Source organism: Dryas octopetala, chromosome 7, assembly GCF_963921425.1.
Source record: "Dryas octopetala chromosome 7, drDryOcto1.1, whole genome shotgun sequence".
Classification (NCBI taxonomy): Eukaryota; Viridiplantae; Streptophyta; class Magnoliopsida; order Rosales; family Rosaceae; genus Dryas; species Dryas octopetala.
The window spans coordinates 7,474,742-7,501,792 of record NC_141372.1 but is presented as its reverse complement, the minus strand read 5'-3'; the positions used below and the strand labels follow the sequence as shown (position 1 = coordinate 7,501,792).

Sequence of the window (27,051 nt, the reverse complement as noted above, 5' to 3'; positions counted from 1 at the left end):
ATGGTATAGTATAGTATAATATGATAATATTAGTAATTTAATTAGTATATTGTATAATATGATATAATATAGTAAAATATGGTATAATATATTAATATCAATATGGACTATGGAGTTATGGACTATTTATGATTTATGTAATTACCTTAATCATAAATGTATAATATGGTATAATATATTATTATTAGTATATATTATTAGTCATTTAGCCTAACAGCCCTATTAGATATATGACCTATACCATATATCATATACCATAAGGTTTAGAAGATGATAAAAATAAAAAAATATGTAAACTATTAAGTTATGGACTATTTATGATTTATGTAATTACTTCAATCATAAATGTATAATATGGTATAATATATTATTATTAGTATATGGTATTAGTCATTTAGCCTAACAGCCCTATTAGATATATGACCTATACCATATATCATATACCATAAGGTTTAGAAGATGATAAAAATTAAAAAATATGTAAACTATTAAGTTATTGACTATATACTATAAATTATAAAAAACATATGTAATAAAAATAAAAAACTCCAAACCTCAATTGAAATTTGAAACCCCAAAATACCTTATTTATTCTTTATAAAATAAAACTTTATTTTTCTTATTTTTTCTTTTCATTTCCCCCTAACCCACGTGCCCCCCCTTATTTCTTTCTTTTGTTTTTCTTCTTCTCTCTCCTCCCACCTGTGTCTTTTTTTTTCTCCTCTTCTCTTCTTTTCCCCTTCTTTCTTTTTTCTCTCTGTGTGTGCGACCCAGCTCCCAAGCCCCAACCACCACCATCAATTCATCATCTCCGACCATCACCACCACCACCGTCATCTATTTCCCTCTCCCCAAAATACTTTTCCCCCCTCCCTCCCTCTCTGTCGCACCCCCCTCCCTACCCCGCCCAACCCAGCCCAACTCAGCCCAACCCACCACCCTCCCTCCTTCCCCACCTTTCCTCTCTGTCTCTGTCCCTTTCTCCTTCTCTGTCGCACCCTTCCCTCTCTTTCTCTCTCTATCTCTCTCTGTCTTATCTCTCCCCCTCTGTCCGTGATTTTTTTAATTTGGTGTTGTAGTCGGCAGCCCAATACCGCTCTGACACCGCCACTCTCCGACCGATACCGAAGTGAACGGTTACCGATTACTGACGTTACGGTATCGGAACCAAAAGTCATCATCCCGACCCCTATCGGTCTGAATTCGGTATGAGTGTTTCGGTACGGTAACTGTACCAAACCCACCCCTAATGATAAACATGCAATTTACCCTATAATACATCTATTTTAAAATATAATAATAAGATTAAATATTTAATAATTAGATTAGTCACTTAACCTACACGTTCAGACTCGAGTCTTCAAATTTGTTGCAATCTTCTTTTCTCTTCTCCATTTTTCTTCGACGATTTTGCACAACGATCTTCAATTTTGCGCATCGATCTTCTTCGATTTCACACATCATTCATTTTCGATTTAGTACATTGACTTCTTCGAATTCGCACATCGATCTTCTTCTCTCTTCTCAATTTCTCTTCAGCTCAATTTTTCTTTAGCGATTTCGCACGCAGTTTGATCTTCTTTGATATCGTGATTCGATTTGAGTTTTTATGGAATGGTTGGCTTTCCTTTTATGAATAATTTCTATTTCTTTTTTCATTTTGATTTTGATTGTTTTTTATTTCAATTTTTGATTTCCAAATATGTATATCGATATATATATATATCTTTATTTCGTGCTCAAATTTGTAGCTGATTGCATTGAAGTTGAGTTCTATTATCAAATTTTCAGATTTATTTTTGCTATAGCTACAGTTTCAATTTCAGTTTGATTTTTTATTTTCAATTTTTCAGATTGATATTTATCTCTATTTCATGCTTAGATTTGTAGTTGATTGCATTGAAATCAATCTCTATAATCGATTTTGCAGATTTTTTTGTTGTACCTACAGTTTGCAATTTCAATTGCAGTTCCGGTTTTAATTTCAGTTTCAGTTGTAATTTCAGTTGCAGAAATTCTCATATTTGAATTTGAAGTTGCATAATTCTTAAATTTTTCATTACTGTAACAGATTTATAAATACTTGCTAATACATTTGCTGTGATGAGTTTTGTCCTTTCGTTTGCGCTCTTATCTTAAGCCTTCTAGAAGGTTATCTGCAAGTTAAGTTTTTGGATTAGGGTGGTTTTGGTTAAGTTTTTTAGTTGTCAGTACCTTGAAATTAAGGACTCATAAAAAATAAAAATAAAAACCTTGTCTATAATGGTTGAAGTCATATTTAAATTGTTAAACCTTGTCTATTTTAAAAACGAAAAAGTTGGCTTGAGAGCATGTTCTTTCTTAGTACAGTTATATGATCATATCATATTTTTGGCTTTAAAATAAACGATTTGAACCTCATTGCAACTGTTATGAAACTATAAGATCAAAATGAACAAAATTGAATTAACATAATTAAATTGAAAACTAGGTCAAGCTATGAGGACAAATAGTGTCTTTAGGCCAAAAATAAAATAAAATCCAATCCAAACAATTATCCAACAAGTGCATTTTTACCGCTATTGGGGGGCGTGAGAAGTAAGAGTGGGCATCGAGTGGGTGGGTCGGGTTGGGACCGAAACTTCCAACTGCAATGAGGGGCTCGGTTTGTGGTGGTGCCGCCGCCCATAGCCAGCCATAACGGCCCACATTCCTATCGGTTGGCTCGGTTTGTGCCAGAGTCGGGTTGCAGTGAGAAGGTGCCCACCCTAGTGAGAAGATGGACCCGTTGTAGGCTTAGCATGCGCACATGGGCCCAACGATTCAATTGTGACAACCCATAACTTCCCTTTTTATTTCACTCTCAAAATGTAAATTGGAAGCATGTGACTACTGTCAAAGACAAAGCAATAAGCGATTGAAAATGACTTTAACTATAAACCTTCTCAGTTCTCACATGGGTGTTATTGCATGTCATTACAATTGAAACCTTTTGATATGATATTTAACCACCAATGTAATTAGAGCATATTGGGATGTTTTGCCTACCAACATCAATACACATGCTATTTGCATTCTCATAAAGTTTTTACACTCATATGAAAGAGTGTATAGAAACACACCTATAATTATATTGTTATTTGTAGTCCTCTAGTAAAAGGTCAGAAAACCTTCTTAAAAGTGCGAATAATGCTCTCTAATTCTTAACTCGCATACATATTATAAGTTTTTGCGTTTCTATGACTTCTGAAATTACCTAACGATTTAAAATATTGAAATGAAAGATAATTCACTAAAAATGAGCCATTTTTCTCAAATAGGATTAGATCCTTATCCAATGGCTATGATTGCTTCGTTTGAAAGAAATACAATCAGCTTAGAATTGTGGGTTGGAGGTGAGTCCTAATTTGTCTCCAACACGTTGTGCTAGGCTAGCTCATTGGGTACTGGATAACATGGGCTTGATAGCAGGCCCATCCTGAATTCACCGACCCACTTACAATGTGCGCACGCGAACGTGGTTTTAATGTAGTCCATTTATTAGTTGGGGGGGGAGGGGGGGACTATTCACACCACCCTAATCTACTAAGTTGACTACCCCACTTAAATTTTTGTCCCTTTTTGCCCATTTTGCCCCTGCATTAAAAAAAAAAAAACCATCTCCACTTTGGCCGGCCACCCCTCCCTGCCGCTGGCGCAACCCCACCCCCTCCCCACCGCCGGCGCGACCCCACCCCTCCCCTTCGCCGGTCGACCCCACCCCTCCTAGGCGAAGACCCACCCACCCAGGCGAAGACCCGACGGCCCCTTCGCCGGCGATCTTCCTTTTCCGGCAGAGTTGAGACGCCGGACCACTTGGGTTTTGTTCCCCAGGTCACGGCGAGTCCAACCATGGTCTTCCCTTGTTCATCCGACCACCGTGCGCGGCTAATCGACGTCGTGACCCGATCGGCCCCTTCGCCGGCGATCTTCCTTTTTCGGCGAAGTTGAGACGCCGGACCACTTGGGTTTTGTTCCCCAGGTCACGGCGAGTCCAACTCTGGTCTTCCCTTGTTCATCTGACTACCGTGTGCGGCTAATCGACGTCGTAAAGCTCCGCGGCGGCGGGGAGGGGTGGCCGGCCAAAATTGAAGATGATTTTTTTTTTTAATGCAGGGGCAAAATGGGCAAAAGGGGGCAAAAATTTAAGTGGGATGGTCAATTTAGTGGATTAGGATGGTGTGAATAGCCCCCCTTATTGGTCACCTCACCTGGTCTAAGAATCCATGTCGGCAAGTCCTCATCTCATTCATTAGTCATTACGTCGTCGTCTCCGTCCGTACTTTTCTTCCCACTCCGTCTCTGCAACATTTCGCGCAATTTTTCGGTTTTTTCCCATGTCCCGCTTGCAATCTCTGAGAAGATCCGCACCGTCCATCCACCAACGGCTCCAAACTTCCCAATTCTCTGCGGCGCCACAACCCTCCTCCTCCTCCTCATCACTCTCTCTGATCACCGTCTCAAGCTTCGACTCTAACCCTCAACAAAACCCCGATTCGGGCTCCTTCCTTAAATGGATCTCGGGCTTATTAGCAGGTTCGGGTCTCGGGCTTCTCTACTGGTCTTCTCCCGATTCAGCTCTCTTCAACAAGTCGTCGTTCGCTGACTGGTCAACGGCGTGCTCCGAAGAACCTCTGGAGGATCGGCCTTCGCGTTCTTTGTTTCAGAAATTTTCTTTACCCGAAATTAGCCCTAAGTTTCTTTTCGGAGGTAAGAAGTTTTTGAATTTTGTGAGCATTTCACTTTCTTATTGGTTTGCGTTGAATTTTGTTTGTTTAACTTTGGTATTGGGTTGTTGCAGATGAGTATAGGAGAAAGATTTTCTTCAACTATGAGAAACGCATAAGGTTACGAAGTCCGCCTGAGAAGGTACTCATATTCAATGGGAATGTAATTACTGATTTTCTGCTAAGTGTATTTATTTGTATGCGCCTAATTTGGCATTTTAATCATTGAAAAATTTACCAGTACGTAATTTAGAATGCATTTATAATATCCAAAACACGTCCTGTATCAATTACAAGTTTTGGTTTCTAATTTGAAAAACTATGGCAATGTTCCGGGATTTTGGTTTGGGATCAGGCATTGGAGCTCAGTTTCCTAAGCTCGAGTCCCAGGGTTCGGGTTCAGGGCTTTAGGCTTGGGTTTAGAGTCTAAGTTTCAAGGTTGAAGGCCCGGGTCTTGGGGCCTGAGGGTTTGCTTGCGGCTCTGGATCACGAACCAAAAAGATCATAAACCATTTCCTCTAACCCATTATCCGCGTCTACAAATCATTGTATTTTGGGTCTTCGGATGTGGTTGTAGACTTTTTCTCTTTTTAATAATTTGGTTCTCTTCTTCTCCTTTGAATTGACATGTGCTTCTAAACTCAAGTTCAAAGTTTTGTTAAGGGGAACTAAATTATTGGAGCTTGATTCTTTAGTGAATATTTACCTAATGAGTAATGACCAATGTCCTCTACTGTCTTTTTTTGTCTTTTTTTACATGAAGGTTTTTGAGTACTTCGCTTCCTTTAGTGCACCAGATGGAGAATTGCTTATGAGACCAGCAGATCTTATGAGGGCAATAGTTCCTGTTTTCCCTCCATCTGAATCCAACCTTGTTAGAGATGGATATTTGCAAGGGGAAAGGAATCCTGGCGATTTGCGCTGTTCTCCTTCTGAATTTTTCATGCTTTTTGATGTAAACAATGACGGGCATATTTCCTTTAAAGAGTGAGTTGCTCTGCTTTTGTGGTTTTTGATGTAAACAAGGATGGACTTTTTTTTCCCTCTCTAACAATGTTCTTTGTAACAGATATATTTTCTTTGTAACGCTATTAAGCATCCCAGAATCAAGTTTATATGTGGCTTTTAAAATGTTTGACACCAATGATAGTGGGTTGGTATTTTACAACTTTCTGGTTATTCTCTTTTTCCTTGTTGTTTTTCATTATTTCCAGTATGGTTGTGACTTGACTGTTGTTTATATTCATACATAGAGAAATCGATAAGGAAGAATTCAAGAAAGTGATGGCTTTGATGCGAGCTTGCAACAGACAGGGTGCTCACCACAGGGATGGACTTCGAACTGGGCTAAAAGTCAATGGTTCTGTTGAAAATGGAGGGCTTCTGGAGTACTTTTTTGGTAAAGATGGGAAGGGTTGCCTCCAACTTGATAAATTTGTCAAATTTATGAAAGATTTACATAAAGAAGTAAGCTCCCAATCCTTCAATAAAATGTAGTGTTTATTTGTTCTATTTTGCTACCTCACTTTTGTTGCATATAATGGACATAATACCTTCGGACATTCTAGATTGGATTTATGTTTTTTCATGTGGCCATTAGGTTCTTTCGAAATTTATTTGTTGTATAATGATTTAACCACTTTCAAAAATTTAGCCAAAGTTAGGTGATATGAGAATCAGAAATTGATTTATTATATGGGCAGCATGGTGAAAATGAATATGCTAGAAGTACTTGCAAATTGATTCTAGCTATAAAACAATAAGTCATTAAAGAAATTACATTGTAGTTAGACAAATGGCAGTGCCCTTTTGTATGCAAAATAAATTGGGTGGGTCTATTTGCATCTCTTTATTTTCTCTTTATACCCACCCAAGATCTTTTAATGAAACTACCGTTTTATCCGTAATTTTATTTTATAGTTTCTTTTTAAAAGTAAAATTTCAAGTTTTTTCATATTTAAAATAGCTGGCCAGCACCACAGCCATGACGCCTCTCTTTGCCCCTAGAGAGGGCTCTGTGGCGCTCCCTTGTTACAGAGAGGGGGGCCCGTGGAGTCCCTCTGACTCCTCTCTGCTGCAGGGAGAGGGTGCCACGTGTGCCTCTTAATACCCATGGTGCCTCTCATGCCAAAGAGGAAGAGGGGGAAGTGAACTTTTTTTTAAAAAAATTCAGTTGTGAAATTGAAATTAAAAAATTACAAAAAAATAAGAGGAACTTATTGAGTAAATTAAGGGGTGTAGATAGAATCAGCCAAGTGGGATACGCATGCTATTTTTCCTTTTGAACTCTAATTTGTATCAGATCTCATCAGAGGTTTTCAGAACTTACCTCACCTTCATACTCATTTTGGTTTACGGCTTTACAGTGCCCCACCCAAACAAAAAAACACTAATTTTTTACCATTTTTGTTCCTGATGTTAATAGCCAACAGGTTGATATCATTTTCAGTTCAATTGATCCATAATGCATACTTTAATGTATGGAATGTTTGGAATGCATATTTCCTCAGAAATTTGTTCTAGTTCAAATGCATATTGTATTTAAATACTTCATTGCATTTTATAGATGGTGAAGTTGGAGTTTGCCCACTATGACTTTAAATTGCGAGGAACCATATTAGCAAAGGACTTTGCATTGTCCATGGTTGCTTCTGCCGACATGAGTCATTTAAACAGTTTGCTTGATCGGGTCGATGAATTGAACAATAAATCACATCTTAAAGATATCCACATCACATTTGAGGAATTCAAAAATTTTGCTGAGGTTCGCAAAAAACTGCAGCCATTTTCTTTGGCTCTTTTCAGCTATGGCAAAGCAAATGGCATGTTAACACGAGAGGATTTCCAACGAGCTGCTTCTCATGTAAGATACTTGTCTTTGTTTCCTTGTTTATATTGATTGATGTTTAGTGTTTTACATTTTGACAGGATCACAGAATTTTTGGGAAGTTAACTTAGCTTTTGGGAACTGCTGCCTTAATTTGTGACTGATAAGTGGTGTCTTAAATATTTTTCTCTTCACAATTTGACATATGGTTCTGATGATCTGTCATAGGCAACAGATTGCCAAATGCAATATTACTTATCATGATTGTGTTGATTGAATGATGTGTGTAATATATCAGGTTTGCGGCGTATCTCTCAGTGACAATGTGGTTGAAATCATCTTCCATGTGTTTGATGCAAATCGAGATGGACATTTAAGCGTAAACGAGTTTGTTAGAGTTCTACACCAACGGGGAAGGGACATTACTCAACGCGTGGAGACAGGAATCATGGTTCATGACTAGATGTTAAACCTGGCTGCACTGATCTGTTGTACACGTTAGGAGATGATGCTATTGGTTTGATAGATCAAGGGGATCGCTCAATCTGTCAATCCTGTTGTAAATCAAAAATGTAACCTGTAAGTAGCTCTAGATTAAATTATAGCTCTAAGAGTGAAGTTCCATCAACTGTTGTAATGTGCTCCTCTCGCCCCTTTCTAATGTAAAAGTCTGATGTTTCATTTTGTGTAATGTGTATTTAGCATGCCTTCGAAGCAAGGCTTCCTTTGTTATGTAGCTTGCTGGTCAACAAAAGAAACTGAGAATGAGTTGTTCAATTTTGGTACGATTTACAGACTGGTTTATGAATATTGTGTTCGTTTGAACCAGTATTTGCATTATGGAATCACTTGTGCACATAAATCAAATGCTTAAAAGGTTGTCTTCTATCCCCTGTATCAGCATTGGCTTTGTTGTTTCTAATCCCATTTGAGCTGCCAACACATGGAGGTCAATATTGCCACCTTTGCCACCATTATTGCCAGCATTACACCAGGTCCCAGCCCCCAGCTTGTATTTGCTCTTACAATCATTACTGCGCTGTACATCCTAATTCCATGACTTATATAATACCAATTTCACTATTACACCATCATGATGTTGCTAGCAAGACAATCTTACCATTCAATAAATAATATTTTTTAAATAAATGATAAGAAAATTGTATATAAAACAATTCTAGAGCGATACTTGTTAAATGTTCATGTTATATTGTAAGATTACGAATCAGTTACATATATTTAGACAATTATGAGATTAAGGTAAGATTACAAATCAATTACATATATTTAGACAATTATGAGATTAAGGGTTTAGATTAATAGTCTTGCAATACAATATCAGTGCTTACTTAAGAGACAAATTGATGAAATCTATTTAAAGGTTTGATTCAGTTCAATAAATTATTTAGCAATTCTGTTAAATAATTTATGGTATCGTAGCAGTATTTTCTTATGATGACTTGGTCAATCGAGTAAGATAGTATAAAGGATTGTGTGGAATCTATGAGGTTGGTTTTCATAGTAATGCCTGGCCGGAAAGTGTTATTACCTCTATCATTAGTTCAGGTAATCCGTTTCTGGTGTTTCAATCACCTTTTAATGGCTCCCTTAATTCTGTGCATGAATTTCCCACAAAGATTGTTGGGAAAAATAAGTAATCTTGATTTTGATTAGTACAATTTCTGGTTATTGAATGTGCATGGACCACACAAGGTTTTGGTTGCCTTTTCCTTTTATCATCTTGAACTCTCACCATTACCACCCTACTTCAATTATACAAGCTTTGGAGCAATTAATCTGAAATCTAATTCACTAATTAGTTAGGTGAATCTTTTATGAAAAAAAAAAAAAGCAATAACGTGATGAACCCAGAATTATTTAAGAGTTGTGTTAAATTCAATACTCACCTCTCACTCGTTAACATTAGCATTAAATATTGTATCGTAAGAATAATTTTGCCAATTTACAATAAAAAAAAGGAACTATTCTACGCTTCTTAAAACAGAAAAAATATTGTCCATAAACAGAAAGAGAATTATCCACGTGAGGAATTGAGAGTGCAAACTGGGGACCTTGTTTTCCTGGAATAGTGGATTATGCTCTACAAGTCTCCAAAAGTCCAAAAGGAGAAGTGGGGCCCACTATGTGTTTTTTAACTTCACTGACTGTAAATTGATTACAGGTAGATAAATTGGATTCTTGTCCCTCTGAAATGAGCTGCTACCTCCAAGTCTCCAACGGCATAACTCTTTCAGGCGCGTGGTATGCACGCTATTGCCTTGAATTCTATCATTCTAGAGTTTCTTACTTTTTTTTTTTTTTTTTCTCTTTTTCAACCTGATGTTCTAGAGTTTGATGGTGTTTGCAAATGTAGCTTTCTAAAACCTAATTGTTATTGACCAACAAAAAAAAAACTAATTGTTAAATATGTTTTTTTGTTCCTATGCAATAATTGATTAAAATAGGTTTTTTAAAGTAAAAATATGCTTATGCAATTTTATCATAGTAGTGTATGAATTATGAAAGGATACCTTCAAAAAAGCTTATGATGGATTATGGCTCCTTGAGATGCTGGCCCATTCACTTAAGCTTATGGTCAAATCCTCCAAACTCATAATTAAGTTTGGAATATAACGTCATTCTCAATTTAAATAAGGATGAAAACATCAACACGTATGAAAGTATAAAAAATTCAAACATTCGTCAAAAAAATTATAAGTGGCAACATCTGTGCTCAATTTACATGAGGGACATGGTCCTCAAAAAAAAAAAAAGTTAATTTATTAAGAAAAAGACCTTTATACAATTAAAGATTTTTCCAAACTTTTTTCTCAAATATTTTCATAAATATATATAAAAATATAATTTGAACTCCCTCGACGTGGGACCAGGGTGGTTTCCCTTGGTGCATTTCTTAGGGTCGGCCCTATTTTTATTTTATTTTTCTGGCTTTATTGCATAAATACCATCTAGATTATAAGGCTTGTGTGCAAACACAATTGGCTAAAAATTTCACAAATTGTCATCCAATAAATATGTTTTTATGTTATTTTGAAAAAAAAATTTTAATCACCAATAAATACTTATTATACTATATGATTGAATTTAATATAACTAATAATTATTAATTTTAGCAGTCACAAATTGAACGATTATTATACCTTTACCCCTTTTCCGAGAAACTCTATAATACTATAACTCTCATGGCCTCATCAGAATATAAAAGCAAAAAAGCTGAAAAAAGAATTATTGAAATATGGCGGGGAACAAGACATATAAACCAGAAATCCAGATTATGCCGGCATGAACAGAAGGGCGTTAAGACACGCGCGCTCAAAGAAGGTGGGAACGACTATATCACCTTGGAACGTTGACCTTCACTTCAGGAAACCCGAAAGTCCGAAACCCTAGGAGAGAGAAATTCCCTTCCTGAAATGTGTGACCTTTCTATACATTTCTTCTGCAACCAGAGGCGCCATTGATATCCACTCTGTCTCTCTGCGCTATCCAAAGCACAATCAATAAAATTCAAGTTTCGAATTGGGGTTTTGTTTGTCTCTGGATCAGTATCGCCAATAGCTGATTTGGAGCTTTAGAACAGCAGTCAGGTTTAAAAGAGTGGATTTTATTCTATTTTCATTATTTGTTCTTTCAGTTAATTTCTGGGATTTGGGTTTTGTCTTTCATTATTATTTATTGCTTATTTGTGAAGTGTGTTTGATTAAACATTTATATTACAATTATCAAAGCTTCAATTTTTGGGTTTGTTTATTTTACTCTGTCTGCAAACAAAGTTATTAAGCTTTTCTTTAATTATTGGGGCAGTCTTTGTATGAATTGGTGAAAGGTTTTTCTGGTTAAGATAAAATCAGAGCTTTAAAAGCTTTGTTTTGGAGCTCTGATTCTCTGGCTGCCTATTCTTGAAATAGCAATGGGAAAGCCAACTGGGAAGAAGAAAGACCAGGAGGTACCAAAGCCTGGCAATACTGGCGGTAAGCAGAGCAAGCCCTTGGATCGAAACTCGAAAGCCTTTGATGAAGACACTGCAATCTTCATCAACATGTCCCAAGAACTCAAAGAAGAAGGTAACAAACTCTTTCAGAAGCGTGATCATGAAGGTGCAATGTTGAAGTATGAAAAAGCCCTCAAACTCCTCCCAAGAAACCATATTGATGTTGCTCATCTACATAGCAACATGGCTTCATGCTATATGCAAATGGGTCTTGGTGAATATCCTCGAGCAATCAACGAATGTAATTTAGCATTAGAGGTTTCACCGAGATACAGTAAAGCACTGTTAAAAAGATCTAGGTGTTATGAGGCTTTGAATAGGTTGGATTTGGCATTGAGAGATGTTAATAGTGTTTTGAGTCTGGAACCAAATAATCTAAGTGCATTGGAGATTTTGGAGAGCGTGAAGAAGGTGATGAGTGAAAAGGGTATTGTTCTTGATGAGAAGGAAATTGCTATTGCTAATGTGCAGCAGCCTCCTGCTGTTCGTTTACATAAAGTGGTGAAAGAGAAGTTAAAAAAGAAGAAAGGTAAGAAAGTTGAGGAGAAGATGGAGGATAAGATTGTTGTGGAAGAGAAGGTGAATGCTGTTAAGGATAAGGAAGTGGTTACAAAGACTGTTGAGGAAGAGAAAGTGGTTATGAAGCCTGTTGAGGAAGAGAAAGTGGTTATGAAGCATATTAAGGAAGAAAAAGTAGTTGCAAAGACAGTTAAGTTGGTTTTTGGAGAGGATATAAGGTGGGCACAGTTACCAGTGAATTGTAGCATGAGGTTGGTCAGGGAGATAGTTAGGGATCGCTTTCCTGGCTTGAAGGGTGTACTTGTGAAGTATAGAGATCAAGAGGGTGATTTGGTTACAATCACTACTACAGATGAGTTGAGGTTGGCTGAATCATCATGTGATATGCATGGGTCACTTAGATTATTTATTGCAGAAGTCAGTCCTGATCAAGAACCAATTTATGAGGGATCAAGTGATGAGGAGATGTGTGATGAAGATAAAAAACCAAGTAACAGTGTTGAGAATGGGGATACTGGAAAAGATAGAGAAGTGGAAAAAGGTACTTGTGTTGAGGACTGGATCATCCAGTTTGCACAATTATTCAAGAACCATGTTGGGTTTGATTCTGATTCGTACTTGGATCTTCATGAACTTGGAGTGAAACTGTACTCAGAGGCAATGGAGGACTCTGTAACAACTGATGATGCTCAAGAACTTTTTACAGTTGCTGCAGATAAGTTCCAAGAGATGGCGGCTTTGGCATTGTTTAATTGGGGAAATGTCCACATGTCTAGGGCGAGGAAGCGAGTGTCCTTTGCAGAAGATGCTTCAAGGGATTCCATTATTGAACAGATCAAGGCTGGATATGACTGGGCACAGAAAGAGTATAAGAAGGCAGAGGGTAAGTATGAAGAAGCTGTGAAAATAAAACCAGACTTCTATGAAGGATATCTTGCACTTGGCCAACAGCAGTTTGAGCAAGCAAAGCTTTGTTGGTACTATTCGATTGGAAGCAAAATCGAGTTGGAAACTGAGCCTTCCTCTGAGGTGCTTCAGCTTTATAACAAGGCTGAGGACAGCATGGACAAGGGCATGCTGATGTGGGAGGAGATGGAAGAGCGACGTCTAAATGGACTCTCCAAAGCAGATAAATACAAAGTCCAATTGCAGAAATTGGGCTGGGATGGCCTATTTCAAGAGGTATCTGCTGATGAAGCAGCAGAGCAGGCTGCAAATATGAAGTCACAAATATATCTCTTATGGGGAACCATGCTGTATGAGCGTTCTGTTGTGGAATATAAGCTAGGGCTACCAACTTGGGAAGAATGTTTAGAAGTTTCCATTGAGAAGTTTGAACTTTGTGGAGCTTCTCCAACAGATGTAGCTGTGATGATAAAGAACCACTGTTCCAATGAAACTGCACTGGAAGGTAATAAACACATGACAATGCAATTTTTTATTTATAACTGTTAGAATTTGAAACACATGGACTAATTTGCAATCAAATGCAGGTTTAGGGTTCAAAATTGACGAGATAATACAGGCGTGGAATGAAATGTATGATGCTAAGAGGTGGCAGTTTGGTGTTCCCTCTTTCCGGCTTGAACCATTGTTGCGTCGGCGGGTTCCAAAACTCCATTCTATCTTGGAGCATGTTTGAGTCTTTTTGCTGATAGTTCCTTTAGAGGCTTTGTTCAAATGCTTCAGTTTGCCTTAGTTCAATTTTTGCAGGCTGCGTGGCTGCATCGGTAAGTTGTCTTTTTTCAACCTGAGAATTTCGTTATCATGTTGTCTTTCTAACTATCTAAGACATGCTCAAAACTGTTCATTTAGTAGAAAAATTTTATTACAATTTTGAAAGCTCATTCTTTATCCAAAGACATGGTCTTAAGCAGACTCATTCTTTGAAACTTCATGGTCAGTGCAAACTTATAGACTGGACTGGATAAAACCTAATCTCTCTGGTTTCTTTGGTGATTGCAGGTCTTTTGTCTTTTCTGTCAATGGACTGTTGTGTCCAACTTCTTTGTTGCTTTGGGAGCAACAGAAAGTTCGCATAGTGTTTGAATTTGAGTGATGGTGATGGGGTTGCAAAGCCAGCCATACCATTTGTTTTGTTTGTTGGAGATTCTTTAGAGTATTCATTCACACAATTTGGGGTATAGGGTATATGATTGGATTTGTTCATTCAAAGAATAAGCAAAGGTAGCATTATTTTGCTTGTTACTTGCCTACTCGGCCAGGTTTGTTGTTTGTCATAGGTTGTCATTTGTAAGTTGGAACGATTTGTGGTTGTTTTACAATAGCAGAGAAAGCTATTATTTCCTTTGCATTTGTTCATTCTCCACTGTATGATTGAATATTTGATTATGAATCTTCTGATGTACCAAAATACAGTTGGTTCAGTTGTGGAATAATTGAAATGTAGCTCCAATAGGACTACCATTGTAACAACTTCAGGTGTTTTTGGTGTTGGCAGCGGAGTAAAAGTTTCATGTAATGGGTCTATATGACCATTGAATCTTTTTCTTTCATTACGTACTAAATCATTTTGGTTGGCATTGGCTGTCAGTTTATACAATGCTTTGGTTTTGTTTGAATCCTATAGTTGGTTCGTGATGTCTGAACCAGCCAAAATGTATACATATAAAGTTCTTCTGAGAAAAAAAGAATAAAAATCCAAGAATGATTGTCACATTCTTGGATTTTTATTCTTTTTTTGGAAGTTTCTTTTTTGGTTACATTAGAGGAATCGAATTTTAGAATTATCCTAATTTTAACTCATTATTACATTTACTTTCACCACTTGAGTTAACCCCAAAGATCTGACAATGGTGGTTTCTAATTCAAATAGTATGCATTCTATTTTCCACACTCACGACAATAGTTCGACTCTCACCCTAAACACTTTCCGAAATATAAATTCTGGCCCAAGGTGACTGGGCATAGGTCGAGTGAGTCATGGAAAATTATTGACTGAGGGCTGGCCCACCAGACTTGGGCCTATTGGGCCTAATTTGGTTTAACCCAAAGCTCAAATAACAATGGTAACATCAACATGGCTTGGAATGTAACAATTATTGAGTTTAAGTGTGAGAAGGGGGCAAGCTGCAAATTGCAAAGTTTAGCTCTCAGAATCAAAGTGGCGTAAATGATAAATATTAAATACCATTTGATTATTAATTTAATTTAATATACCCACGTCAACCCCCACTACTACTCCAACGCCAACTTCAATTTCTCCCATAGAAGAAAGCAAGCAAGAATCTGAATTCTGTCCCTCACTCTCAGTAACTTTTGTTTGAGCTAATTAGGGTTTCTTCTCATCTTCATCCTTCAAGATTCCATCAATGGAGAAAGTCAGAAGAGCATCGCATGCTGGTTCTTGGTACACCGACAATCGTCAGTATCTCTCTCTCTCTCTCTCTCTCTCTAATTCCTCACCCGTTTTCTGTTTGGTTGCCGAGAAAATAAGACCCAATAGCATTGAAATTCGAGTCCCATACATGGATTTATTGTTTTCTTACTGTTGGATTTTATGCGGTAGTAAAGAAGTCATCAAATTTGGGTTGCATACTTGCATTTCAGAATTAAATTATAAGATTAATTGCTTAAAATGAATATGTTTTTCATTTTTAATTTTTTTAATGTTTCAGCTAAGAAGTTAACAGAAGAGCTTGAAGGATGGCTGAGAGCATCTGGGCTCACTAAATCTCCTGATGTTCGAGGTGTCATTGCTCCGTAAGCTAATCTAGACCTGTTTTGCTGCTTTTTTTAAAGCATTAATTAACCAAAAAAAGAAATGACAAATTATTTATTTTATTTTATTTTTCTCTGGGCGTCTCTGGAATTGCAGGCATGCAGGTTATTCATATTCGGGTCGTGCTGCTGCCTATGCATTTGGCAACATTGACCCAACAAACATGTGCGTTATGTTCTTGTTGTTTTCTGTTTAGTTTTGTTGTTTTGATCATGAAGTATCTAAAATGAGCTTATAATTTTCTAGTAATTGCACGCTGGTTCATAATTAAACCTGTAAAGATTAGTTAGTATGGCAATTAGCTGCCTAATTTTGGCTAATATGTGAGAAAACTTGCGTTTCAGTACCCGGGTGTTCCTTCTAGGTCCATCTCACCACTATTACACTCCAAAGTGTGCTCTTTCGACGGCCACAGTTTACAAGACCCCCATAGGGGACCTACCTATTGATTTGGAAGGTACTGTGATTCTCATTGTTGAATTACAGTTTACTCGTGCTTTAGAATTCTTTTGTTAGGAAGACCTTGAATCATGAATCCAACGTTAGATTATCTGAAAATATAGAGGAAATTATGTGTATGGTAAATTTGGTGAACTTGGAATTGTTGTTTTTTGCCTTTATCTTCCTCACCTTTGATTTCTGGTGCTGTTTTTCTTTTTCTTTTCATTTGGCACCTGCATGACTTACAAGACAATTTGAGGGATTATTATTTTTCACTTTAAAACCCAGTCAGTTTCAACTTTCAAGTAACAAAAAAATTTTTGTGCTCATTTCTCTTTTTACCTTTTGAAATGGCACCAATTAAAAACATCTGAATGACTTATCAAATGCTTCTTTGAACTACATTCGTGTTAACTTTTATGGTGGTTTTCTAAAATTCTGTTTGTTTTCACTTGTCAGTAATTGAAGAGCTAAAAGCTACTGCAAAGTTTGAACTGATGGATATTCATGTTGATGAGGCTGAACATAGCATGGAAATGCACTTGCCATATCTTGCTAAAGTTTTTGAGGGGTATCTTTCAATTTCTTAATACACATATTTTGAGTAATGCTGTTTGGCCCAAAACAACGGACCAAATGAAGTGGCAGCCATCAATTGGGTGTCTTGGCCCAAGTATGTATTACACCCAATTGATAGCTGCCACTTCATTTGGTCCAAGCAATTTGGTCAGTTGTTTTGGGCCAAATAGCATTACTCTTTTTAATATAGAACAGTTCTATTCTATAAGCAAGTTTGGCATGGCTGACTTTTGATGATACTGATGCAGGCACTCAATTAAAGTTGTACCCATTTTGGTTGGTGCTCTTAAAGCTGAAACTGAAGCCATGTACGGGCAGTTCCTTGCCAAATATGTGGATGATCCAAAAAATTTCTTCTCTGTGTCATCAGATTTTTGTCATTGGGGCTCTCGGTATATTTCATTTAAAGCAGTACTTGGATTCGATTTAAATATTACTTAATGGATGCTGTTTTATTGTTATTTTACATGATGATAAGCCTGTTTGGCTAATTCTCTTCTCTTCCATGCTTTCTGAACATATGCATCAAGTTGGGCTGATACTTGTTAACTGTGCCTGATCTTGTTATTCTGTCTCAGATTCAATTACATGCACTATGACAAGAAACACGGGGCCATACACAAATCTATTGAGGCTTTGGACAGGATGGGAATGGATATAATAGAAACAGGAAATCCAGATGCGTTCAAACAGTATCTGTCAGAGTTTGACAACACCATTTGTGGGCGGCATCCAATTAGCGTTTTTCTTCATGTAAGTTCCTCAAATCTTCCCTCAAGTCTCTGAAAGGGAAGTGTTTCAAATATTTTTTCTTAAATTTGGCAAAGAAAATTACATGGTAACCAAATTGAGAATATGACCATCGGGTGAAATAGGGTAAAAGCCTGAAACATTAATTTGATGATTTGGACTTGTCTTAGGTTTATATTTCTGTTTTCAGCTTGAAAGGCTATGCCTATCATTAAGAAACCCAGCTTCATTTAAAAGTTTTCATCTTCTTATCAAAAAATAAAATTTAAAGCTTTCACCTATTTCAGTGACCATTATACCATTGTCTCTGGAGACAAACTTTAAGGCAGCTGGTCTCTAACATGCCGGCCTACAAGCATGTTTTCTAACAAGCATGCCAGGGATGCAGTAATTAAAAGGAGCAACAAGTATAATGAAAGCAACCTCAACATATCCTTGTTATTTCAAATTATTATTGACATATTGAAGCCATCAAATCAGGTTGACAGGAAAAATGTTAGGATAGGCCATTTTATTGAAGAACTATACTTAGCTACCTAAACTGCAAAATGTTTTACCTTTTTCATTGTTCAAATTCTTGAATTATTCAGTTGAAACAAATTTCTTGGGTGGTTGTTGTTACTCTTGATTTCTCACCCTTCAATATATTTCAATGTACTCAGATGCTGAGGAACTGCTCCACAAACATAAAGATAAATTTTCTCCGGTATGAGCAATCAAGTCAATGCAAAACTATGAGGGACAGCAGTGTAAGTTATGCATCTGCAGCAGCAAAGGTAGATGCTTGAAGATTTATTCTCCAACGAGAAATTCAGCAATTTAATTTTCATCAATTTGACTGTAATATATGCATTTCATGAACCGTCATTGGGTTCCCCTGCTTGTAGATTGATACTAATAATGGATCATGATGTTGCCCTCTGATTTCTTATATTTAGTTGCAGATCATGCATTGGGTTGTCTTTAATTTTTCCTAAGGTTCCATCCTACTCAAGCCCAAACTACAAAAACCAAAGTGATAGGGCATATAGATCATCTCGACCCTTTTCTTTTTTGCTTGGCCAGAGCTATTTGTTAGAGAGATCTGGTGAGTTTTGGATAAAAATTGACAAGGTTGAGATAATCAAGGTCAAATCTTAATCCTCTGCTGATCTTTGTCAATTTGACAACCAAATTCTCCGACCACGCCTATCTATCCATACCCATTTTCAAAAAAAAAAAAGCTTGGCTCCATTCCCATCTTACAACCCCATATCTTTTTATGTATGATTTAATTTTATTTATTTATTTGAAATGAAAAAAAAAAAAGACATGATTTTATGAGACGGAGATGGAAGATCTGGGGATGGAAAGCATCGCTCAAATGTGTCAACCTAGAATAATTTTTTAAAAAATCTTTAATACGACTAAAGTTTTGGAGTATTTTTGGTGGAAATTTTTTTGGAGTATTTTAAGATCAAATAATATAATACTTTCGAAAATAATAGTCCGAAAGAGATAACATTAGGAACCATATTACCTCCTCTAACTTAGTGAACCATATATGTGATAGGTGATGTATCATTAATGTGGTCTGATTCAAGTAATAAAACTTGAAAGTTGAAACTTCAAAGAAATAATGATTGCTAATTTTCAATTAATCACTAAACCGTTACTTCTATATAAACTCTTGAATTTCTTTGCCAGGACATATTTTTGTTAGATTTCTTGCAGGCCAAAATGCGCCCTAAACTCCATAGCATACATTATTTATAGCTCAAACCTTATTACGTAATAAGAGGCCTACATGGTCTAGCAATTCCACCATAGGCATTTTTCAAGCCTCAAGATGCCCTCATATTTCATAGGCTCGCTGCTCTTCAGCTTTGTGTCATCCAACGGCAACACCCCGCATTTACCTGCGTCAGGTTCCAGAGGCTCGAGGACATAGACCTCTCCATTAGAGAGTCCAACAGCAAACTGGGTTGAATTTTGTGGATGTGCAGCAATAACAACTGGGTACACAGTCTGACTGCAACTAGCAACCACAAACCCAAATTAAAATTATGAGGCATAAATAGAAATGCTAAATCTGGGTAATATTATCTTGCCAAATATCTGACATGTTATGTTGTTGGAGTGTCAATTTAGTCTCATACATTAAACAAGAGTCCAAATTGATACTATGTAACATAACATGTCAGAGTCTTGCAAGAGAATATTCCCGTTAAACTTTAGGGCATTGCACAAATCAATGTACATGATTAATCAACAAGTCTTAAAGAAATCCATGGTGAGCTGAGGAACCTCCATAGTAGGTACCAGTTTAATAAAGGGAAGTTGGTATAATACCTTATATCAGCAGGAATGTAAGCAGAGGGATTGATTTGGCAACGTAATTCAAGGACTGAAGCATCAAATATGCCTATACTTCCATTTATAAAGCTGGCATACACGATCTGGCTATCACATGAGAATGTTGCATGGGAAATTGGTGTAGAAGAACCTGCAAACCACTGGAAACACAAAACAGAAGAGAAGAAGACTTAATCATCTATTCACAAGCAAGACCTGCTGTGTGTGTGTGTGTGAGAGAGAGAGAGAGAGAGAGAGAGAGAGAGAGAGAGAGAGAGAGAGAGAGACCTGCTTTACACATCCTAGTTCTTTGGCCTCATACACTGCAAGGTGGGTCTTGTGTATGGCAAGGAAGTGCAGTTGATCCTGGTGAAACTGGATGTGGGTATCTGACAATGCTCTCCACTTCTGCCCATCTGGAATCTGCAACAATTTGCCTCTCTGTTTTTCCCACCCATCAGCATTCCACACAAAAATCTGAAGCAGGGAAAATGACATTGTTAAATGACACAAGTCACCATTAGATATTAAGTTCTCACAAAAGCCTTCGTAAATCTAAAACGCTAAAGAAGTCTGCAGGATTACAAAACCAAGGAGCCAAGAAAGAAAAAGTGGTGCAATGAAATTAAGAGTACTAGCCATAGCTGAAAGTAATTGTGGTTTCCAATATGCATGCCACCAAATATCACACTGACCTGAGCATCAGCACCAGAAGAAACAAGTACATTCAGGGTGTTAGAGAAGGCAAGGCCAGTGACTTCTTTGGTGTGACCCTCAAGCTTATTTGTAACCTGCAAAATGAAGGCAATGATACAACTTTCTGGGATTGCCTCACAACAGCATCACTACGTGTTTTCACAAGAATAAACAAAGTACCTTGTTTGAATGGACATTATATATGACAATTGTGGAATTGTCCATGCCAATAGCTACTATATTGTTATCTTGAGGGTGGAAAGCAAGAGATGTTGCCGCAGGTGGTGGAGGCATGACTTTCATCATTGTCTGTGTTTTCATGCAACAAAGTTGTAAGAACACAATGAGTTAGATCCTAAAACATTTGCAAACAGAACCTAAGCATAATGACAAACAAGATTTGGGACGTTTTGGCTGAAAAAAAAGAAGAGAGATTTTGGACATTGATGAAAGAATTTTGCAGCATGTAGAAGGACTACTGTGGATAGGAGATTAGTTCCCGAAAATTCACAAAATAATTTGAGGAAACATATATTGTCATCCTATAAACCATTGATGGGAATAGGTAATCGCAAATCATTATGGATTATTAACCACCCATCCCCCATGAAATGGCTATGTTGATTCAACACTTGATAAATTTGATACTATTTGTCTTGGGTTTACCTTAAATGTAATCATGTTAAAAAGGGAGATCATCCCTCCTGATGCTGACATGAGATATGAATCATTGTTGGACAAAGCAAAGCAAGGCACAGCCTCTTCAGGGTTGATGCTGGTAAGGTCATTGCTCATCACCTGTAAGCCATTTCTTGGTTGCCATAAAGGAGGGTGAACCTTGGTAGTTGCCTACATTAAATATCATCAGAATCACATGACCACCAACTATTGTTCCAATTTCAATTTCGAACAAAAAAGGGGAACTTTAGATGGAAAGAACTATTAAGATATCTTTCTTGACCTTTCCACTAGAATTAAGGTCATCTTGTGGCCATTTCCAGAGTAGATGAATGGCGTCTGATGCTAATGCCAAAATGCCATCACCTGCATTTGTGTAGATCAGCCTTGATATCTGCATTGTCAGAGACAAAGCTAATGAGAAGCTACTGAAACATTTTAATACTCATATCTGAAACTTAATGCCCAGACATCTTTGTTTTTGTTTGGAAGAGAGTACATTCAGACAGAATTGTAATTATAAACCTCTTGTACAATTACAGATGTCTGAGGTCAATTTCATCAATTTCACATAAACTTTAAACAGTATAAAACCATCAGCATTCTCAATTATTATCTTGGAAGAAGCAATCTGCTAAAGTATACACTATAACATTACCAAACAAGAGGCACGGTTCATCAAGAAAACATGTAAAGCTTGGTAGACGGACAAAAGAACCAAAATAGAAACAAAGCCATAACAGGTTAGAAAAAAAAAAAAAAGTGGGAAAGAAAAGAAAAATCCATACCTTCTTTCTTTTCACATGAGCAGAGAGCTTCAAGGAATGGCATTGAGAAGGCCTGTTAATCACCAAAAGCGCCCGAGCCTTTTCTCTGTTACTGGCTTCTCCAGTTATTTTGGATTGCACTTCTTCCACATATCTTGGGTCCCCATTCTACAGAAAACAAGTTTATTTTTTGCATAGTCCTAGAGAAGTAGTCACTAAGAAACATACCATTCATGACCATAATGCCTACCTTTAATTTAAAGGTGAGAGAGAGAGAGAGAGAGAGAGAGAGAGAGAGAGAGAGAGAGAGAGAGAGAGAGAGAGAGAGAGAGAGAGAGAGAGAGAGAGAGAGAGAGAGAGAGAGAGAGAGAGAGAGAGAGAGAGAAATTTCCAAAAAATTCTTAACAAAGTTTGAAGATATCCAACATAAGATTAAGAATAAAATATAAAACATAAATGTAAAATATATTTTTCTCCAACCATGAGGACAACATCAGTAACTCCGGCATTAGCACCAATTGAACTTGCACTAATAGCAGGCCGCATGAAATTAAATGCATTATCAAGAAAAATATTCAATAACAAACAACAAAGAGGCTTTCATATGCTGACCTTCCTTGAAGTTTCAAACTCAACTCCAGAGGCATCAGTAGAATCATTCTCAGATTTTTGCAACAAACGAAGACCACAATCAGTGGCCAATATCTTGATTCTGTTTTCATTGGCAAAAACAGCTAATAATGTCCCCTCTTTGTTGAAGCAAATATATGGATTTGCCTAAGTATCAATAAAAAAGGAAATAAATGACTTAGATTGCTCTTTTGTTGTCTATTCGATGAAATTTGAAATACTAGTTGGAACCTTAAAAGCCTACTGAACCAAGACCTTCATACACATTGATATTCGTCTAGGATTAAATGAGAAAAAAGAAAAGCAAACTTACTGGTAATCCTCCATTAGCATCAATAGTTGTCAAAAGCTCGGTATTGTCCATATCCCAAAATTTAACCATATGGTCATCACCGGCAGCCAAAAACTGGTTCTTGGTTGTATCAAATTGCACAACAGACAATGGATTTTTTCCAAGTCCTTGGTAAATTCTTTTTAACGTACCTTCATGGTCATTCCATTCAACAAGAAATGATTGCCCTCCTTTATTGGTCCCACATGAAAAAAGCCTACATAGATCTCAATGAAAGCTAGCATTACTATTCACCCTAGAGATATCAATAAGGAAACAAAAGATGGCAATTGCAGTGCAGGCCATGTAAGTTGAACCTTTGATCATCAGCACTATAAGCCATTTTGGTGCACCCAAGACCAGGAGCATCAAAATCAACTCTGGCTCCTAAATTGTCATATAACCATGCTTTGATCTTACCATCCACTGTTGTTGAAAAGATGAACTGAGGCATGAAGCACGAAAATGTACATCAAATGATTAAAAAGTCATACATCACCAGAATCAGAGCGATAGTATCCAAAGTGGCTCTTACATGGACATTTTTTATGGCATGAGGACAGACAGAATAAACAGGAGCCTCATGACCTTCAAAAGTAAACCATCTGTTACCACTAACCACATCCCACACCTTAAACATAGATTAATAAACATGTTGTCAGTATCACCACAAGTTAAAATTTTACTATCTTGTGTAATAAACCAACCTTGACAGTCTTGTCATCACCACATGTTATGACGAAAAGTTGACCGTGAGGAGAAGAGAATGCTATATCATTTACACTGCCCAAGTGAGCATCAATCTACATGTGAAAAATTCAGTTTTAGATTTAAAATCACATACTCAAAGATTGCAGTTTGATAATTTATATGTACTTTGCATAGCATACCTCCAATTGTTGATGAATATTGCTGCCTCCGCAATAAGTGTATAATTGCACGATGTGTTTTGAATATGCAACCCCTGTTCAAATGAAGAGCATAACAGTAGTGAATATGAACTAGAAAAATGAAAATCAGACACTACATACCACTTAAGTCTCCCAACTTTCTTACCAAATGAACAACCATCAGGACCCCATATGACACGATTAACAGAGACATTTGAACCTTTTACCAGAGCTTCCTGAACATAATTGACATTGGTTAAATTGTCGGATCATGTCAATAAAGTTGGAAGAGAAACATATTCCAGAAACAGACACACCTTTAACGCCATCGAGCATGGTTCAAGATCCCAAACTCCAAAATTTCTTGAAAGCAATTTTTCCCCAGAACTAACATCCCACACTCCTATGTCCCCAACACAAGTTCCAACTGAAGAATCACATTAGCAGGATTCATGAGTAAACTATCACAAATAGTTGCCTCACATGATCACCCTAAAAAGGCAGAGTATCTAGAAACGAAGGGGGAAAAAACCATAAAGTGCATCAGTTAACCTAAAAGAAAAGTCTGCCAGACGGGATGAAAATCCATGCTCGTTGGAGATAACGCCTCATTCAATGTAAGGGCAACAGTATTGGGAAAATCGTTGGGTATGGCAAGTTCAGAGATGTGACCTTGGCCAGGATCAGTGACAGTTGATGATGCCTAAACAAAAAAAATGAAAACCAAGGTAAAGAAACACATGTTCTATAATGTAATGCTGCACAGAAACTTGATCCAGAATACCTCATCCGAAGTCCCGAAGGGTATTTGTTTGGATAAATCATCAGAATAGTCAATAGCTGTAGCCATAAAAATGTAATCAAAAGTTAAGAATAGCAACTCTGCAATGTGTAAAATGAGGAAATACATCAAACATAAATCAGAGCCTCTAATTTAGAGGGTACCAGTATCCAACAACATTATTGGAAGATTTTTCACAATACCTGGGTTCTTTGCAGCATTAAGAGGTAATGCTCCAGAGCAAAGAGTAGATTGTGTTAAGGTAGAGGGACTTGACTCCGCATAAGATGTTGGAAATGGATATGATGTGGCTTGCAAAGGCTAAAACACAAAAGGTTAGAACAATCATAAGAGAATCCAAAATGACTAAACTAAATTTAAAAAATCAGGTAGTCTGAACACTGAGCATGAATCAATTGGTTATTGAGGACGAATATTTAAGGAAATAAATTCAGGTCTCCAGAACATATCTTACTTGCGAATTGATCTCAGTTGGTTGAGACAATGAAAAACTGTCCTGCGGTTCACAAACATGATCAATGAAAAGGGTTTGAATGGCTGGATTTGGATTTGGATATTCACAATGCATATGCTGCCAATTCAAGCTGTCAAATTAAGCACATAGATCAGTCTCACTCCCAATGAAAAATAAACAGAAAGTGACTAAATCTTATAGAAAATATGACAATACCAAGTTTCTCTCTCTCTCTCTCTCAGACACACAGACACATGTACAAACATACAATTCATTGCAATTTTACACATGTAATCACCAAATAGGAAGGGAAAAAATTATGAAGTATATTACCTTTGGTTAATGAGACCGCGTAACCTCTGACTTTTGATTCCAGGAACTTTCAGTTTGCCACGGAAAAGTGGATTTGCCTCAATTATTTCCTTGATTTGTTGCATCCTATTCTTCCTTGCGGACATTGTATCTCCATACATAGAGAGTGACTCATGTTCCCTGTTTAACTCATACAAATGGTATAAAGCTCATTTGAAAAATGCTACAGTCACAATATATGAAGTCATACCTTATATTGTCAAATGCCAGAAGTTTAGTCATTTCTTTGAACAGCTCCTCGTTACCTTTGGCAAAAACTTTCAGATCCTTCATGAGAATATCTAACGCCTTGGCACGGCAATTGCTGTCAATAATCAACCAATATCAATGCTTCAGAACTTGATATTTTCTAGAAAATGTTTATGCATAGATCATAGAAATGCTTTATAAAAATTATATTCTTACTTGTCAAGTGCCTCAAGGAAATGTTGCTTCCTGAGTTCAAAATAGATCTTGGTCGAGTACTTATTGTCATCAACGTTTGTGAAACCAGAGAGGTACCTCTCTGCCTCATCCCATTTCCCACTGAGAACCATGTCCTCAAAATAATTCATGTCAAAGTAAAATCCACTTTCACGTTCAAGCCTATACATCAATTGCAAAAATAATTGTCATTGACAAACAATCATAAGTGTGTTTATGCCTATTAATAGATAGAGATAGAGAAAATTACATGTGGGCAGCTTCTTTATAACCTTCATCACCAAAAAACTGTAAGATTAAGAAAACAAGCTCTTTTCTGAGATAAGACATCCCAGATGCTCTCAGTAGTGCCTGAAATCTTCAAGTACCCTCAGATGGATTCAGTAATTATTAAATAATAAAAATAAAGTAAAATATTACACATACCAGACTCAAAAGTATAACCTGAACTATATAATTTTCAGATAATAGAAAAAAACTATATTAATTTCATTCTTCACTACTTCAAACAAGAGCCCTTCCCACCCATGAGAGATTATCCCAAAAATGAGAAAGCGTTCAGAGTCAAAAGTTCAAAACCCAATAAACATATGACAAACCAAACAAAGGACTAGTGGTTTTGATCTGGGTTGCAACGAATTCTTGATTTCTTTCCTCCGTTTTCTCATCAACCAAACAGAGTGTTATGGATATCATAAACCCAAATGAGAAAAAAAGAAAATTAATTAGATGATCGCCTTCAACATCACACATTCAGAACAATTTCCATCCATTCAAAAACGTTAATAAGAAAATAAGATTGTAAAAGCTGAGAATTAAAGCAAAGCTTTTGATGAAAATATAATTAAAAAATACGAAAAGCAAAGACTTTTTAAAGCTCACCTCAAAGCTCAAGAGCACAGGAACAAATGTGATTTTCTCTCTCTAATTTTTGCTCTACTTTACTGAGATATATAATATATGCCTATGTATGAACGGCTAAAATAAAGAAATTCACTATGGGCACTCCCACTTTTTTCCTCTTAACACTCCAAAATTAATATATTATTATTTTTAAAG

General features: G+C 36.8%; 4 protein-coding genes across 5 annotated transcripts; 3 read left to right on the top strand and 1 right to left on the bottom strand.

The window, feature by feature from the left end:
* The first annotated feature begins 4,252 nt into the window (after positions 1-4,252).
* Positions 4,253-8,417, top strand: LOC147279205 (calcium-binding EF hand family protein). Of its 2 annotated transcripts, none has more exons than XM_086252505.1 (7): positions 4,253-4,728; positions 4,820-4,887; positions 5,509-5,732; positions 5,815-5,898; positions 5,999-6,212; positions 7,312-7,608; positions 7,871-8,417. In XM_086252505.1, the coding sequence occupies exons 1-7, from the start codon at positions 4,356-4,358 to the stop codon at positions 8,033-8,035; spliced, it is 1,425 nt and encodes a 474-aa protein (XP_086108631.1). In that variant the 5' UTR covers positions 4,253-4,355; the 3' UTR covers positions 8,036-8,417. The 2 variants fall into 2 exon arrangements, with proteins under 2 accessions (XP_086108631.1, XP_086108632.1); XM_086252506.1 differs by having other exon boundaries at positions 7,674-8,013.
* Positions 8,418-10,905: 2,488 nt separating this feature from the next.
* On the top strand, positions 10,906-14,572 carry PHOX1 (Octicosapeptide/Phox/Bem1p (PB1) domain-containing protein / tetratricopeptide repeat (TPR)-containing protein). Its single transcript, XM_086250638.1, has 4 exons — positions 10,906-11,180; positions 11,502-13,514; positions 13,597-13,833; positions 14,069-14,572. The coding sequence occupies exons 2-3, from the start codon at positions 11,504-11,506 to the stop codon at positions 13,743-13,745; spliced, it is 2,160 nt and encodes a 719-aa protein (XP_086106764.1). The 5' UTR covers positions 10,906-11,180; positions 11,502-11,503; the 3' UTR covers positions 13,746-13,833; positions 14,069-14,572.
* Positions 14,573-15,285: 713 nt separating this feature from the next.
* On the top strand, positions 15,286-18,582 carry LOC147279203 (AmmeMemoRadiSam system protein B). The gene is made up of 8 exons (XM_086252366.1): positions 15,286-15,487; positions 15,742-15,826; positions 15,942-16,010; positions 16,190-16,302; positions 16,746-16,857; positions 17,114-17,257; positions 17,444-17,618; positions 18,278-18,582. The coding sequence occupies exons 1-8, from the start codon at positions 15,436-15,438 to the stop codon at positions 18,401-18,403; spliced, it is 876 nt and encodes a 291-aa protein (XP_086108492.1). The 5' UTR covers positions 15,286-15,435; the 3' UTR covers positions 18,404-18,582.
* Positions 18,583-19,275: 693 nt separating this feature from the next.
* Positions 19,276-26,901, bottom strand: LOC147279202 (topless-related protein 1-like). The gene is made up of 25 exons (XM_086252365.1): positions 26,875-26,901; positions 26,243-26,350; positions 25,975-26,154; positions 25,760-25,873; positions 25,531-25,689; positions 25,198-25,327; positions 24,926-25,043; positions 24,726-24,781; positions 24,494-24,644; positions 24,259-24,368; positions 24,108-24,177; positions 23,942-24,015; positions 23,759-23,854; positions 23,587-23,682; positions 23,369-23,496; positions 23,034-23,268; positions 22,703-22,867; positions 22,112-22,258; positions 21,607-21,717; positions 21,312-21,494; positions 20,826-20,954; positions 20,645-20,740; positions 20,238-20,426; positions 19,947-20,110; positions 19,276-19,632 (listed from the first exon to the last, which is right to left on the bottom strand). Exons 2-25 carry the CDS (start codon positions 26,320-26,322, stop codon positions 19,407-19,409), a joined length of 3,207 nt encoding a protein of 1,068 aa, XP_086108491.1. The 5' UTR covers positions 26,323-26,350; positions 26,875-26,901; the 3' UTR covers positions 19,276-19,406.
* Between the last annotated feature and the right edge of the window lie 150 nt (positions 26,902-27,051).

What these genes read in the sequence shown, in the direction of transcription:
- LOC147279205 (XM_086252505.1), top strand. Translation starts at nt 4,356, where the DNA reads ATGTCCCGCTTGCAATCTCTGAGAAGATCCGCACCGTCCATCCACCAA. An exon ending in CCCTAAGTTTCTTTTCGGAG is followed by an intron (nt 4,729 to 4,819) that starts GTAAGAAGTTTT and finishes GGGTTGTTGCAG; the next exon opens with ATGAGTATAGGAGAAAGATT. An exon ending in TACGAAGTCCGCCTGAGAAG is followed by an intron (nt 4,888 to 5,508) that starts GTACTCATATTC and finishes TTTTACATGAAG; the next exon opens with GTTTTTGAGTACTTCGCTTC.
- PHOX1 (XM_086250638.1), top strand. Translation starts at nt 11,504, where the DNA reads ATGGGAAAGCCAACTGGGAAGAAGAAAGACCAGGAGGTACCAAAGCCT. An exon ending in CAATGAAACTGCACTGGAAG is followed by an intron (nt 13,515 to 13,596) that starts GTAATAAACACA and finishes AATCAAATGCAG; the next exon opens with GTTTAGGGTTCAAAATTGAC.
- LOC147279203 (XM_086252366.1), top strand. Translation starts at nt 15,436, where the DNA reads ATGGAGAAAGTCAGAAGAGCATCGCATGCTGGTTCTTGGTACACCGAC. An exon ending in CTTGCTAAAGTTTTTGAGGG is followed by an intron (nt 16,858 to 17,113) that starts GTATCTTTCAAT and finishes ATACTGATGCAG; the next exon opens with GCACTCAATTAAAGTTGTAC. An exon ending in TTTTGTCATTGGGGCTCTCG is followed by an intron (nt 17,258 to 17,443) that starts GTATATTTCATT and finishes ATTCTGTCTCAG; the next exon opens with ATTCAATTACATGCACTATG.
- LOC147279202 (XM_086252365.1), bottom strand. Translation starts at nt 26,322, where the DNA reads ATGTCTTATCTCAGAAAAGAGCTTGTTTTCTTAATCTTACAGTTTTTT. An exon ending in TCCTGATGGTTGTTCATTTG is followed by an intron (nt 24,016 to 24,107) that starts GTAAGAAAGTTG and finishes TCATTTGAACAG; the next exon opens with GGGTTGCATATTCAAAACAC. An exon ending in TATAGTGCTGATGATCAAAG is followed by an intron (nt 23,269 to 23,368) that starts GTTCAACTTACA and finishes AGATCTATGTAG; the next exon opens with GCTTTTTTCATGTGGGACCA.